We start from the raw sequence: 16,952 nt of genomic DNA, 5'->3' as shown, positions 1-16,952 counted from the left end.
CGTTAATTGGTAGCAGGTGCCCGTCTCCCCGACGAAATTTCCATCCGTTGTCAATAGTAACAGCCTAACATCATGGCGGACGCGGTTATTTCGACAACAATGGCTGTATCCCGATGGTAGATATTGCTAAAGCTAACAAAAACAGGTATTATATACATTGAGTTATCTTATGTATGTCGCTCAGATAAAGTTCCCATACGCTACATGTTCGTCACACGTTGTAGCCACAAACTTTGGCTATTCAGTTGGCATTTGCTTGCAAAAAAACTTGATCTACAAATGTAATTGCTCCTTATCTTAATCAGTTAACGTAAATAAGCCAGAGTCATGGCCTAATTCTAGTCAATACATATGGGCTAGGCTGTCAACGTTTTGTTTATCTAATGCATGATTCATTTGATTAATTAATAATAACATCAGAATCATGCAGTTATGTTTAGAGAATCATATTTGTTTACATTTTGTAAAATGTAAACACAGATTTTTTGTATTATTAGAAAACGCTCTTTTCATCACAGAAGTAGCAATTCACAACATGTTAATTTTTAGTTTTAACATTATCATAATGCAAAGAACTCAGATATTTTCGTGATTTCACAAGACAGTGCATCCTTGAATCATCCTATAGTAAAACAAGAAACGACAACAAACGACAACACGTTAAATATAAGGAAAAGTTAGTGACAACACAAGATATTTTATTCAGTACATTAAAATGAATATTTCTACCAAGTTTTATGAAGATTGGAGCAAAAATGAAGGAATTAGAGCGATTTGAATATTCTGAAATCGGCCGCTGGTCAACGATAAATCGAGTGACAAGAGGTTTGCCGTGACGGTATACCGACAACACGTATGTAAAACATCGAAAATGTTTCAAAAACCTAACGACAACAGAAGATATGTGATTTGTCATACTATAATGCATCTATGTACAAAATTTCATTAAGATTGGAATAAAAATGAAGACTTTATACCTGTTTTAATGTTACGAGATCGGCGACTGGTCAGGTTTACTACCGACAACAGATCGACGACTCACACACGCCTGTACACGCGTGTGTACGAGTGCATAGGGTCTCGATACTGTTTGTCTAAGCCATTATTGTGTAAACATCATTATAGTCGGTGTAGAACTCTAGGCCATACTCAATACACGAGTATGTTTCCAGACCCTACGTGACGCTACACTTTTTGAAGATAATTGTAAAAAAATGGAACACCTCCTAAATAAAGTTTGATTAATAAATGTCCAGGCATGATAAAAAATATTTGAATTCATTTAAAGAAAGTTCAAACATATTTTAGTTTATTCAGGGCACATGTCTTTCAAAAATATTCCATTCAGCATTTATTTTTCTCATTTTAGAATATATGGTGTTTTTAGGGTTGTCGCACGAGTTTTTCAAAATTTCATTATTTTCATTTTTAAATACAGATAATAAGCAACTGGAAAGAAAATGACATTATTAAAATTGTCACAGTTATTAGTCAGCACCTTAATTTTTGTTCATGACTGTTATTGTTAGTTTAGATTGCAAACTGAAAATTCTGTATCACATATTTTTAAAAGTGTTTCATTTTGGGTAGCGTTCCAAATTGGGTAGCGTCACGTTAGTTTTTGTGTGTGTGTATTTTTAGCTGCGTATATATTTTTTTATATTAATTCACTCTAATTCCTTCATTTTTGCACCAATCTTCATAAAACTTGGTAGAAATATTCATTTTAATGTACTGAATAACATATCTTGTGTTATCACTAACTTTTCCTTGTATTTAACGTGTTGTCGTTTGTTGTCGTTTCTTGTCGTTTGTTGTCGTTTGTTGTCGTTATTAAGTGTGACCGCATCCTTGAATCATCCTATAGTAAAAAAAAAAAAACCTCTTAAACTCGAACTGCAGGGGACCCAGTTAATGGTTCGAGGAATACAGGGTATTTGAATCATCAAAGTTTGGTCATTAATGGTTTTAATCTATGATCTCCAATATTATGATAAACCATGCACATTGAAGACATTTCACTTTTTTAAAAGTGTTTTACAGAACTTTACTTACATGTATGTCTCTAACTGTTACAATGAATTAATAACAAAATTTAGAAATGGGTAAAAACGCTGTAGAAAAAAATCTAAATGAGCAACCACCTGTTTGTCAAATAGATGGTTTATTTACTGTATTGTATTTGAAGGATAGGAATGTGTTCGAGGAATAATTTAGAGATACTCAACAAAAAGCGTTTTAAGCTATTGGTAAAATATATATATTCCACCCCTGAATTTTGTCATAGCAAAACTGAAGGGAGTTCAGGAGAAAAAAAAACAAAAACTGGCCAATCATTGGCCTATAGAGACTTACTTTGAAGATTACAGAGAACAACAATTAACTTTAAAGTCATATAGTCAAACACAATTAATATATCGTTATTCTATTCTTTTGACATCAAACAACCAAACCTACACTACTTGTAGTCTCACACAGTGTGGTCAGTTTTGCTTTGAGATATTCCAGGTGTGGGTATAACAACAGTGATATCATTATTAACCCCTAGTCACTCAGTATTGTGGATACACAAGACACTGCTATTGCCACAAAGAAAAGATCAGCAAAATGTATACACTTTAAAGCTAAATTGTAAAACTTTAAATCCATTGAAAGTTAATTGTTTTCTTGTGAAAATTTTGACCAGTGGAAATGCAGTTTTATACATCTACTATTTGAAATAACACAAAATCTACAACCCGTATCATACATGTACTATATACGGCTTGTGATCACAGTTAGTGGTCATTAGGCATATAAAGTTGGTGGGTCGGTGAATCTGCTGGTTAATACTTCAGTCTGTTATTAAGCCTGTAATTTTCAGATCTCCATAATTCACCATGATAATTGATATTAGACTGCTGTCATTGATCAGAACAGTATATTTAATTACAATAAAGTGTTTGTCATTCTAGTTTCCCAATCCACATGATCTGGTGGTCACCTGCTGACAGTACGGTTTTCTCCACCAGCTTTAAAAATTCCCCCAAAAATTAATTTTACAAACATATCGTTAATTGGCTATAAATTAAAACATTTGAGCAAGTAATTGTTATTGTGAAACACTGACATACACTAGCTTCCTGCTTTAGATCAAATGGAATCAACAATGAAAAGTTTTTCTATGTTGTAGATGCTTTGACTCTAGATCTAATTTTTTTCAGAAAGATATGGAAAAGGAATCGAAAAAACGAGGGAGGCGATCTCAAGTTGGTCCACTAGATGGACATGAAGGCAATACATCTTTTGAACTGGATTTAGCATCAGATAAAGCTCCCCAACACCATTCTAACAGGTAACAATGCAATTATTGTGTCTATTCCCCCTGAAATGTATGAATGGACAATTTGCTTAATGAATAACTAGTGATGCATGACGATGCATTATACATGCATCTTAGAGCTTGGTTAATATGGGGCCTCCTGGTTACTGCTGTTAGGGGATGTTTTCTTTTTTAGTTATTTCTTTCTAATGTAAGCATTTAAGTATTGATGGACATTTAAAGTGTGATAATATTTCCATTACTGCATTATGTCCAGTAGATCCTGGGCTGCCATGGTCATTCCATGATATATCTCCAGAAACTAAACCTTTATTGAATCTTATAAGTCTATCAATCATTGAACATTTGGTCAATTCAGTTGCTTATCTTCAAAACATCTTAATGAACAGTATCAAGAACACATCTATATTGTTAATATTCTTAATTATTTCATCATATTGCTATTTTCATATTTCTTGAATTGATGCCTTATCATTCATTAGTATTACAATATCCACAGTTTTCATGGTCGGTGCACATAATTTCGGCCGGTTTAGAGAGGGTTCGGTTTGGAGAAGTGAACCGAATACCGTTCATTACGATCCGAATTTAATCGATCGGAAGTCGTTTTTTACACTAGTGTACCGCATGTATGCCTAGTGTTCGTTAAAACCGACCGATATTGATTGTTAATGTGAATGTTATCACAAAAGAGAGAATCATACGTTTAAAAGGAATGGATTACAACAATCTTGATTCTGTTACCGCTTATAAACGTAGTTTAGTTAGTTAGTTGCGTGAATGTTCTTATGGATGTTCTCGTCTGCACTAACCTACATACGGCCGATCGCTTCCGGTTACGTCAAGAATAAAATTATATGGTCTAATTACACGATGATCAGTCGATGCCGGTCATTATATGACATAGTCATTTTCTAAAACAATACATGGCTTCGGCTTCTTCATCAGATAATATACGACATATGTAAATAAAAAAAAACCCGTGTGATTTGAATACGAAACTATCTCTTTATTACTAGCTCTGCTTGTTTTCATACAGAAACAAACCGCGTGCACGTGGTAGACTTTCGTTAAATATCTAAACAATAGACATGATTAAATAATTTCATCACTATCTCGGGTATAATTACCGTGTACCTGTAGCCTTCACATCTGTATACATGCCCCAGGACATGGCATGCGACAACTATGGTACAAGTACGTGTGTATTTCACGGCCGGTTGGTCAGACCTCATTGCAATCTATCGGTGTCGCTCAGGTAAGGCCGGTTTTCAGAAGTGTATTTTAGTTACATTTGACTATTCCGATCTCAAAATCGGTCCGGTATTCGGAATTGGGAAAGATCGGTTTTGGGAAGTTTTATATATACTATTAATAAAGAGGAATTCATTCCGTACATGACATCCATGTTCGGTTTCTAGAGGTGATCGGTTTTGAGAAGGTTCGGTTTCGGGAGGTTCCACTGTATTACAATATCCACAGTTTTAATTGCATGATGAATTATCTCATTAGCCGCTTATATGAGCTTGATAACTTGTTTATAACGACTACAAATCAGAGTGGTCAGTTAAATAAATATGATGATTTTTTGTAAACCCTATGAATAATAAAATAAATATGATGACTTTTTGTAAACCTTGTGAACATTAAAAAAATATGACAACTTTTCGTTCACCAGTGTGGATCCCACTTTGTAAGTAGTATGTTTATAACCTGCCTAATTGTATAATATATAATGCTATTTTATGGTTTATTTTTGTTTTACAAAGGAATACATTTTTGGGTTAATTGAAGGTTTAGTTTTGAGAATTAAGTGTTGTTGACTATATGTTTATATATGTAGGTACAGTTAGGTCCTTTGATAGATGTATTTCAAACTTATTCACACTATACTGTATACCTAACATTAACATGCACAGGAAATTTTTGTGGTCTCCTCTATCATTCGTGAGGTGAAATATTTGCGTGTTTGACATTTTCTAATAGTAAGAAGATAAATAAGTTATCCTAAATGTCATTCTCTCCATTTTATTTATATTTGATTTTGCGGAAATTCATGGGTATTTAATTTCCCGAAAAATGCATGTGCATGGATATGAATGGATTCAAAATTTTGTCAGACGTTTACGTCCATAAGCAGTATACAGTGTAGTGTGACTAGTTTTATAGACAAATACATTATAGAATATATATAGGACAATTTAATTTAGTTTAGAACCTTACCTCATCACTACGTAAAAATTACACTTGCCATCTACCTCTGGGTCATGATTTTAAAATCAATGTGAGGCAGTTGCCAGGGACTGACTTTGAAATAGAGGCTTAACAAGGTTGTGCTTAGCTACTGTTATATGAATTCAGCTGCTGTAAAGATTTCTGCCAGTGCTGAAAACATCAAAAGAAGTTTTGATATTAATGGCCAATGTCATACTTTAATTATTTGGATGGGAAGTCCTGAAGGAGCGATGTGAGAATGTAGCCACTAAAGATAGATAACGAGTTAGGATGTAACTGGCATTATATACCACAGGCTTAACTAATAAGTTAGGATGTAACTGGCATTATATACCACAGGCTTAACTAATAAGTTAGGATGTAACTGGCATTATATACCACAGGCTTAACTAATAAGTTAGGATGTAACTGGCATTATATACCACAGGCTTAACTAATAAGTTAGGATGTATCTGGCATTATATACCACAGGCTTAACTAATAAGTTAGGATGTATCTGGCATTATATACCACAGGCTTAACTAATAAGTTAGGATGTAACTGGCATTATATACCACAGGCTTACAATTTTAACTAATAAGTTAGGATGTATCTGGCATTATATACCACAGGCTTAACTAATAAGTTAGGATGTAACTGGCATTATATACCACAGGCTTAACTAATAAGTTAGGATGTAACTGGCATTATATACCACAGGCTTAACTAATAAGTTAGGATGTATCTGGCATTATATACCACAGGCTTAAGTAATAAGTTAGGATGTAACTGGCATTATATACCACAGGCTTAACTAATAAGTTAGGATGTAACTGGCATTATATACCACAGGCTTAACTAATACGTTAGGATGTAACTGGCATTATATTACCACAGGCTTAACTAATAAGTTAGGATGTAACTGGCATTATATACCACAGGCTTAACTAATAAGTTAGGATGTAACTGGCATTATATACCACAGGCTTAACTAATAAGTTAGGATGTATCTGGCATTATATACCACAGGCTTAACTAATAAGTTAGGATGTAACTGGCATTATATACCACAGGCTTACAATTTTAACTAATAAGTTAGGATGTATCTGGCATTATATACCACAGGCTTAACTAATAAGTTAGGATGTAACTGGCATTATATACCACAGGCTTAACTAATAAGTTAGGATGTAACTGGCATTATATACCACAGGCTTAACTAATAAGTTAGGATGTATCTGGCATTATATACCACAGGCTTAACTAATAAGTTAGGATGTAACTGGCATTATATACCACAGGCTTAACTAATAAGTTAGGATGTAACTGGCATTATATACCACAGGCTTACAATTTTAACTAATAAGTTAGGATGTAACTGGCATTATATACCACAGGCTTAACTAATAAGTTAGGATGTAACTGGCATTATATACCACAGGCTTAACTAATAAGTTAGGATGTATCTGGCATTATATACCACAGGCTTAACTAATAAGTTAGGATGTAACTGGCATTATATACCACAGGCTTAACTAATAAGTTAGGATGTATCTGGCATTATATACCACAGGCTTAACTAATAAGTTAGGATGTAACTGGCATTATATACCACAGGCTTAACTAATAAGTTAGGATGTAACTGGCATTATATACCACAGGCTTAACTAATAAGTTAGGATGTATCTGGCATTATATACCACAGGCTTAACTAATAAGTTAGGATGTAACTGGCATTATATACCACAGGCTTAACTAATCATGTTGCTAGAGAAGGTGTTGGGTTGCATGGTAGAAGTTTTATCTAATGGAGTTTTTTTCTGTATCAATTTTACTAAATGCATGTTCATTTTGTTTTAGTTTTATTTTCTTGCTTTATCAGCGATGTTTAGTTTAGTTTCAGGTAACCTGAATTACTCAATTATAATTTTGAGCTTCATGATATAAAATATACCTTTGTATTATTTGTCAACTTTTTTGACAATTTTATATGTTGTGAAATATATTCATGAAAAGCTTAACGGCACTTGTACATATACCTTTTGGTATGAATGTGTTTTTCCAGGATAGGAAAACTCCATATTGTACAAACAATTTACAACTTTTGATTTGTTGGTGTACAGTAAAACATGTTCATGACCAACATATGAACATGTTACAACAAATTCATGGTTATACCATAAGTAGTATTTTCATCTCATTCACTGTTTCTATATGTTGTTTGTAATATGTGTATAACTAACTTTGGGTCAAAGAGGTAATATCAACAGTTGAAAATATTTCCTGGCCCCATATAACAAACAATGCTTATAACAAGTTAATTTTGTCTGTCCCCAGAGGTTCGTTATAACAGTGTAACTGTACGTATGTGGATATAATTATCATGTCGTTTTATGAGTTGAGTTATCTACCCTTGTTTGGAGCAGGTCTAATTCATTCACCCGTTTAATTTCACAATGGACTGCTTCAGTTTGGGAATGTAAAGAATTCAAAAGAATGCTAAGGGGTGAATTATGTATCACTGTAAATTAGATTATTTCTACCATAAATTCATGACATTACATACGTCATGTAAGGCTTGGTCACTTTACGCTAATACTAGCCGATTTTGTTTACCATAACTGCATGGTAACATTGAACTTTGAACTTGCGTAAGGAAATGTTCTGTGCAACGTAAAAGGACTACTTTTTTTTAAAAAGAAACACATGGCTTTGTTTACATTTTGACGAAACAATACGTGTATATTGTTGTTTTTTCATAGAATTTTGGAAAAATGTATACAATATATACATGTTTTATATTTATATATGATTCAAACAATTTTTAAATTAACAATTGTATAAAGAAACGGAAAAATATCCCGACCGGGGCGACGTGCTTTCATTTTTGTTAAAAATGATGGGTGTCAAATGTAAACATTACCTCTGTGCCTATGTTCGTCCTACGATCGAGCCTTTGGGGTGGACGGGTGTGAGACCCTCTGATAGAGGTCAGTTATAAACATATCCTCTTGTCTTTGTTCTTTGAGTATTTAATCATGTGTATTATAAAACATGCACCGCTAATAATCCACGTGTTGACAGTTCCGCGTCACCACAAATACATTGTATCCATCGAACACAAGTGAATTTGTTTCATCTATCGATGGCGATATGGATCTAAGCGTAGATTATATAATCACATGGCTCCCAAGGATGTAATATCGTCAAGTCAGACGACATCTCAAACACATTAAGCTACTTGAAAATCGGTGTTTTTGACAACTTCGGCAAACTAAAGTGTGTAAGCGTGCGTCAGCTTCGCCTCGCTGCACAATAACGGTCACCGAGTTCACACATGTGGCCGTGTACAAATTCTTTATGTTATTACGCTATATATTAACTTTTAGCAAAATTGAATATATATTTAAAGTTCTGATCTGATTAAATAAAATTATCTCTGAAATTTACTTTGTTTGTCATGTTTATTTTACACTAAAATATTGAACTTTTTTGTCGTCGCGGATGAATAATTCTACCTTACGTGAAGCGTCATTATTCGCTGTTCAATTGAGTAAGCTCCTCCCACTTTTGACACAATTTGTAATTTTTAGCCCACCATCATCAGATGGTGGGCTATTCAAATCGCTTTTTGTCCGTGGTCCGTCGTCCGTCCTTCCGTCCGTCCGTCCGTCCTTCCGTCCGTTAACATTTCTTGTTACCGCTATTTCTCGGAAAGGGCTGAAGGGATCTTTCTCAAATTTCATATGTAGGTTCCCCTAGGGCCCTAGTTGTGCATATTGCATTTTAGGACCGATCGGTTAACAAGATGGCCGCCAGGCCGCCATCTTGGATTTTGATAGTTAAAGTTTGTTACCGCTATTTCTCAGAAAGTACTGAAGGGATCTCTCTCAAATTTCACATGTAGGTTCCCGTAGGGCCCTTGTTGTGCATATTGCATTTTAGGACCGATCGGTTAACAAGATGGCCGCCAGGCCGCCATCTTGGATTTTGATAGTTAAAGTTTGTTACCGCTATTTCTCAGAAAGTACTGAAGGGATCTCTCTCAAATTTCACATGTAGGTTCCCCTAGGGCCCTAGTTGTGCATATTGCATTTTAGGACCGATCAGTTAACAAAATGGCCGCCAGGCCGCCATCTTGGATTTTGATTGTTAAAGTTTGTTACCGCTATTTCTCAGAAAGTACTGAAGGGATCTCTCTCAAATTTCACATGTAGGTTCCCCTAGGGCCCTAGTTGTGCATATTGCATTTTAGGACCGATCGGTCAACAAGATGGCCGCCAGGCCGCCATCTTGGATTTTGATAGTTAAAGTTTGTTACCGCTATTTCTCAGAAAGTACTGAAGGGATCTCTCTCAAATTTCACATGTAGGTTCCCCTAAGGCCCTAGTTGTGCATATTGCATTTTAGGACCGATCGGTTAACAAGATGGCCGCCAGGCCGCCATCTTGGATTTTGATGGTAAAAGTTTGTTACCGCTATTTCTCAGAAAGTACTGAAGGGATCTCTCTCAAATTTCACATGTAGGTTCCCCTAGGGCCCTTGTTGTGCATATTTCATTTTTGAACTGATCGGTTGACAAGATGGCCTTTAAGCTGCCATCTTGGATTTTGATAGTTAAAGTTTGTTACAGCTATTTCTCAGAAAGTACTGAAGGGATCTCTCCCAAATTTCACATGTAGGTTCCCCTAGGGCCCTTGTTGTGCATATTTCATTTTGGGACCGATCGGTCAACAAGATGGCCGCCAGGCCGCCATCTTGGATTTTGATAGTTGAAGTTTGTTACCGCTATTTCTCAGAAAGTACTGTAGGGATATGTCTCAAATTTCATGTGCAGGTTCCCTTAGGTCCCTTATTACATTTTGGGTCCGAACGGTCAACAAGATGGCCGACAGGCCACCATTTTGAATTTTGGTAATTGAAGTTTGTTACCGCTATTTCTCAGAAAGTACTGAAGTGATCTGTCTCAAATTTTATATGTAGTTACTCCTAGGACCTGCATATTTCATATTGGGACTGATCGGTCAACAACATCTTTGATTTTGATTATTGAAGTTTGTCAGTGTTATATATCTCAGAAAGTACTGAAAGGATCTGTCTCAAATTTTATATGTAGTAATATGTAGTAAAAAGTTGAAAAGCAGAGAAAAGATCCGTCTTTCTATTGTCAGACATAGATCATTCTTTGGTGGGCGCCAAGATCCCTCTGGGATCTCTTGTTGAATAATTACGTCACTTTCAAATGATGATTTTATTGCATAAAATATAAAATAAAAAGTCGTGTGAGTGTAAATATAGGGATTGGATTTCGTTTTTATGTTAACCATGCTTGTATGGAGCAATTCCTCTAAGAATATATTCAATATGGGGCGCTAACGCGCCCCATAGAATATATTCTTAGAAGAATTGCTCCATACAAGCATGGTTAACATAAAAACGAAATCCAATCCCTATATATACGTCTTGTAAACCAATGGCTTAACATTCATCAAGAGAACATAACTCCTGTCATAAGAGCAGATAACTCCTGTCATAAGAGCAGATAACTCCTGTCCTAAGAGTAGATAACTCCTGTCATAAGAGCAGATAACCTCTGTCATAAGAGCAGATAACTCCTCTCCTAAGAACAGATAACTCTGGTCATAAGAGCAGATAACTCCTGTCCTAAGAGCAGATAACTCCTGTCCTAAGAGTAGATAACTCCTGTCATAAGAACATAACTCCTGTCCTAAGAGCAGATAACTCCTGTCATAAGAGCAGATAACTCCTGTCATAAGAGCAGATAACTCCTGTCCTAAGAGCAGATAACTCTGGTCATAAGAGCAGATAACTCCTGTCCTAAGAGCAGATAACTCCTGTCCTAAGAGTAGATAACTTCTGTCCTAAGAGCAAATAACTTCTGTCCTAAGAGCAGATAACTCTGGTCATAAGAGCAGATAACTCCTGTCCTAAGAGCAAATAACTCTGGTCATAAGAGCAGATAACTCCTGTCCTAAGAGTAGATAACTCTGGTCATAAGAGCAGATAACTCCTGTCCTAAGAGCAGATAACTCTGGTCATAAGAGCAGATAACTCCTGTCCTAAGAGCAGATAACTCTGGTCATAAGAGCAGATAACTCCTGTCCTAAGAATAGATAACTGTGGTCCTAAGAGCAGATAAGTCCTGTTCTAAGAGCAGATAACTCTGATCCTAAGAGAAGATAACTCCTGTCCAAAGAGCAGATAATTACTTCCCTGAGTACAGATAACTCTGTCTAAGTGCAGATAACCCTGCCCAACAGTAAGAAGGTATTAAACAGTTCCATTTCAGTTAGTTGCTATATCCATTGACAGCAGACCTATGTTAGTTTTAGACTTTCTGTTAATATCATGTGATCTATGTGGAGATTTTTTATTACAGATATATTTATCATCCTTCTCTTAAGATAAACTGAACTCATTCTGAGTTCACATGATGTCTAAAATTGACTTTTTACAAGACATTTCTTTTAAAGATGCTCCACCACTGACAAATGGTATTTTTTCACTATCAAAAACAGGAGCAGACGATTTAGTATTTTTCTTCAGTTTCAAAAGTTACTTACTTAACACCATTACCACCATTGAAAAGTTTGAGCTTCTTATTTTACTTCATGTTAAGAATATGAAAAATAATTAATTGCATCCCGAAAAAATTCCGTAGCACTATATCTTATATGGAATGAAGTAATGATTGCACATGCACCAACGGCGAAATAAATTATTTGATGTTATTTTTTGTGTTAATTAGGCATATATATACACGATTAACCACCAATTATTGGTCAAATGATGGATATCATTTATGCTCTGTCGGCGATGGAGCATCTTTAAGGAGTGATCGACTTATTTTCATTTTTCAATTACTGAGAAGTCCAATTTAGTTAAGTGGAATAAAGGTCAATTCATTATAAAGGGACGTAATGAATAGCTATGGCCTGACCTTTATGGTTACAAGTGTTGTTTATCTTGTACCGGATATTGATTTCTGTGGCCGTTCGGGCCTACTGAGGTCCAATGATATTAAATGATTCGTTTGATTGATTAAAGCTTAAAAATAGGTTTAAAAGTGTAATGATTTATGTCAATATTGGATTGTGTATACTTTATATTTACCTGACACTTGGATACTAATGCATTAGCCTATACAATTTGTATATAAACTGTGTACTGTACCTTCTATATTCTCATTGGTATACTTTTAGTTGATAAATATTAAAGCAATGTTGTAATGTTAAATGATAAGATTTAAAACTGTTTGATAAGTTATAATAATAAAATGATCTGAATTGTAAATGTTATATCAACTAATACATATGTAAAATTTAATGTGTTTACATGATCGGTATTTCGTATGCCTTTTTCTATATTAGTAATAGTATAATTTCCATTGTGATAATCATCCCTTTGATAAAAACTAAAATGACTTAAGGTGACCCCGTATTTCCTATCTCTGTGTTGTAAGTTCAAAGTCTTGACCCCCCCCCCTTCCTCCCACACACACACCTGTCAGGTACATATATTATCATTAATTTGATAGAACTTATACTTTACACAACTCGCAAAATGCTGCTATGATATACACATGCCATCCTGTTTGTATGGGTTTCTCTAATGTTACACTGATGAAATTGACTGATTTTCTACTGATTATAAGGACTAATTTACCTGTATGTTACTGTTTTATTGTACTGATACATTATGATTGTCACCATATTATATTAACAACCAAATTTGTGTGGTTTTTTCCAGTAAAGTACTAGATACATTTCGAGACCATGTCAGGGTGGCCAGCCATAAGACCCATGCTATTTCAGCCATAGTAGACGCCAAGAAGAGTCTTTCTAAATGGCGATCCTATGCCACTTCCAAACGCGTCAGGGAGCGCAAAAGTAAGTTCCAGAATACGACAAACACTGAGCTTGTAGCCTTTGAAACTTCAGGAGACTGGGGTTTTTCTGGCTAATATAGGGAAGGGCCTTTTTTTCTCATATCAAGAAAACATTAGTGTATTCAGGAAGGTTTTAGTTTTTTATACTTTGATCTGTGGTACATGTCTGCTTGGTGTAAGGTATTACACTTAATACAAGGAGTTATCATATGAGAATTTATCAAAGAAATTGATACATAAATCAGGTGTTCTGCTTATAACATACATGTACACACAATCTTTATTTGTTTAAAATTGTATTAATTTTAAACAAATTTCTTAGAACTAAAATGATTTGTAATTACAAAACTTTGTATTCAGTTTTGATATTAAATAAGATTATTTTTATAAACAATAATTGACCTATACTTCTATTTCCTTGTTATCTATAACAGACCCAGGTTAGTAAATGTTTGTGTGAGAATGATGGCAGAGGTATCTCATACAAATATCTTATTTACTATTTGCTGTCCATTGCACTAACAACAATGCTATGTGTATGTACAGTAACTATTTGGCATTTTCAGTTATTTTTCCAGTTTATTTTATTTTTACTGTAACTATATTTGCTACAAAAAATGTTTATAATAACTGCAATACAGGGGTTTCGAGATCCCAAAGAAAAGACATGGGTAAAGTACAATTTATTGTCAATTAGTTCCAGTCGTATCTTCTGGTGATTGTGATGTCACGAATCTCATGTCAAATGATTACGTCATAATCAGCAGATGGTGTGACTAATTGACGGTAAGTTGTACTTTACCCACGTTGTTTTAGAATCTCAAAACGGTCGTATTGTTGCTCTAATTATGGGTTATACTAAATCTGCTGCATGTTGATGGATAACTTATTATCATAGTGTTATCAATGCTTTAGTGTGTACCCATTTATCAGAATGTCTGCATTCAGTGTATTTATCTATATAATGAATTTTAAGACAATTTTGAAATCAAATTTTGTATTCCTTTAAGAATAATAATCATTACTCATACAGACTTTGTTTTCATGCTTTGTAATGTTGTTTCATGCCTTGTATGTAAATATTATATTTTATTTAATTAATTAATGAGTCACGCTCTTTCCATTGCTTTATTTTATATAACATAGGGCTTAATTATATATACTGTATTCGACCAAATACGTGCTCATTTCCCTATAAGCGCCCTTCCCATTTTTGAAGGCTTAATTTCAATTGTCAACGCATAAATAAAGACCAAAACTACACGAAGCTGTCTAGATTTGCAATAATTTTGTCTTATTAACACCTTTTCATTTTTTAAACACCCTGGGCGCTTATTGAGTCGAATATGGTAATCCCCATGTCCTGTAGTCCTTATTACATTTATTTTAGTAAAATTATGTTTGATAATCACTTCCTTGAATAAAATGAGACATATTCATGCTGTATACAATTAAAGTAAAAATTGAAATAGAATCAACTAAATAATGGACAGGGACTCATATGATCACATTCAAATTGATGAAGTTTTTCTTGAAACATTTTGAATATGTTATATATTGTTGTTGTCATGGTGATAGTAATCTTCCATGGTCAAGGTAATTATTTCTGTACTTAAAGTGACAACAGTAGGATTTTTTAGTTACCAATGGCAGTTATGTACACTACTCTAGCACAACCATAAAATTGTTGATTACATTTTTACCTTATAATAGTCAATAAACCTGAAATTATCATGGTAACCATGGCTGTACTAACCTCACCATGACAACAATATAGCTTACTTTAGTTACCATGGCAATGGTACATAAATATTAACATTCTTTTTAAAAACATTTTCCCACTTTTTTTGTTGTCGACAGATGATTTTTTAGGTAGGTACCAGGTACTAATTGTAACCTGTACAAAGTTTTGATTAGCTTGTCTGATCCTTGTTACACTATCATATTCTGTGTTATGAAATTGCTATCATAGATTCTTTAGAACTTTTTCTGTGTTGATTTTCTTTATATTCTCAATGACCTACAAACTTATTTCAGAGTTCAGTTGTCTTTAAGTGGTTTTATTACCAGGTTAGATGCTTGAGGTTTTATTTTAGGCTCAAATTTTGCACAAAGAAAATTCCAAAAGAAAAGTTTGCAGTATAGATAAAAGTTAGGCGAATTCTGATATCAATAGTCAATGTTCAGGTAAAATACAAAATATATCTGAAATTAAGTACAATATTTATCTATTTACGTATGTGTTCATTTTAAATTGGATATTTTAAATGAAGAAATTTCCATGTCTTTAAGTTTCTATCAAAAACTCTGTCCTGTTTTCTGATCAACTTAATTGTTCCCAATTTAGTCCATTCCTGCTATGTATTCACCTCTATATACTACATGTAACAAGTTCTTTTCTATAACAGATGTGTTGGCATCATTTCATTGGTTCTTAATCTTTAGATGCCATTATTTAATATTACTTATGTTTGGTTGGTGGCATTTGATTTGTTAATTGTCTGATTTGAGATGCCAACATTTGATTGGATACTTCCTTGTATATGATTGGTGTCATTTGATTGGTTACTGCCTGTATTTGTCTTATCTAAGTTGAGATGCCAAAATTTGATTGGTTAATTGTCTATGTTGAGATGCTGTCATTTGATTGGTTACTTGTCAGTATTTGGATGCATCATTTGACTTTTTTTTTTACCTGGGTTGAGATGCCACCATTTGATTGGTTACTTACCGCCTGATTAATTACTTGTCTGTGTGTTTCTAGACTATCTTTGGTATCTTCTTTTTCAGCACTTTCCAGAAAGTTTGGTTGAATTATTGCACTTGGCATGTATATTGGTATCCATACACAGTAGATTATATAGTAGACACTTAAGGTACTTGTTTGTTGATAGATTTTAATGAAGTAAAGTAGAAAGTCTATTTCAGCTTCAATAGCATTTCCAAGAAATAGCCAGTGACCAATGACCAGTTGACCAATTGAATGTGCAATGGCAAACAAGTTCAATGTACATATAAATGTTTTACCCCATCTGATGGTATTTCGTTGTTTCAATTTTCTTTCAATTTTCAGCAATTTGAACCACATGCAGTTTTCTGGTAGAAAAAAAATGATTTATGATGACTTGATTTGTGTTTGTAAATCAAGCAGATGGGAATCACTATAGTTCACATACATGATAACACCAGATTCTATATTAACTTTGGTATTCGATTGGTCTTTATCATTAGATGAGTATATTTGTACCTTAGGTAAGTTTAGTGTGTTTCCCCATACTAGAATGTCTTCTCACGACAACTTATACATATATGCTGTAGCACTTACATTGTTCTGCATGTTACTTTTAAGCTATCTTATAATAAGTTGTTTCAATCGATTCTTTGGCCCTAATAAATTGGTAATGAACTCATCTAGAAGTTTAAAATCATGTGGAGAATTGCAAAAACAAAACCAAATAATTAAGACTTATTTCATATAATTGCATATGAAATGAACACTAAGATCCT

The 16,952-nt window shown here is 34.0% G+C and overlaps 1 protein-coding gene across 5 annotated transcripts in view; it reads left to right on the top strand.

The window, feature by feature from the left end:
- Nucleotides 1-40: 40 nt before the first annotated feature.
- Nucleotides 41-16,952, top strand: part of LOC138325866 (uncharacterized) — a 47,279-nt gene continuing 30,367 nt past the window's right edge. For 3 of the 5 annotated variants that reach the window (XM_069271843.1, XM_069271844.1, XM_069271840.1), the window contains exons 1-4: nt 41-145; nt 3,204-3,334; nt 5,001-5,015; nt 13,307-13,446. In XM_069271843.1, the coding sequence (XP_069127944.1) occupies nt 3,210-3,334; nt 5,001-5,015; nt 13,307-13,446 (280 nt within the window). In that variant the 5' untranslated portion in view covers nt 41-145; nt 3,204-3,209. The remainder of the gene's footprint in view (nt 146-3,203; nt 3,335-5,000; nt 5,016-13,306; nt 13,447-16,952) is intronic. The other 2 variants (XM_069271841.1, XM_069271842.1) reach the window with 2 other exon arrangements.

The sequence above is a fragment of the Argopecten irradians genome, chromosome 6, assembly GCF_041381155.1.
Source record: "Argopecten irradians isolate NY chromosome 6, Ai_NY, whole genome shotgun sequence".
Lineage (NCBI taxonomy): Eukaryota > Metazoa > Mollusca > Bivalvia > Pectinida > Pectinidae > Argopecten > Argopecten irradians.
The sequence above is the reverse complement of the archived record's forward strand: the minus strand, read 5'-3'. Positions and strand labels throughout refer to the sequence as shown.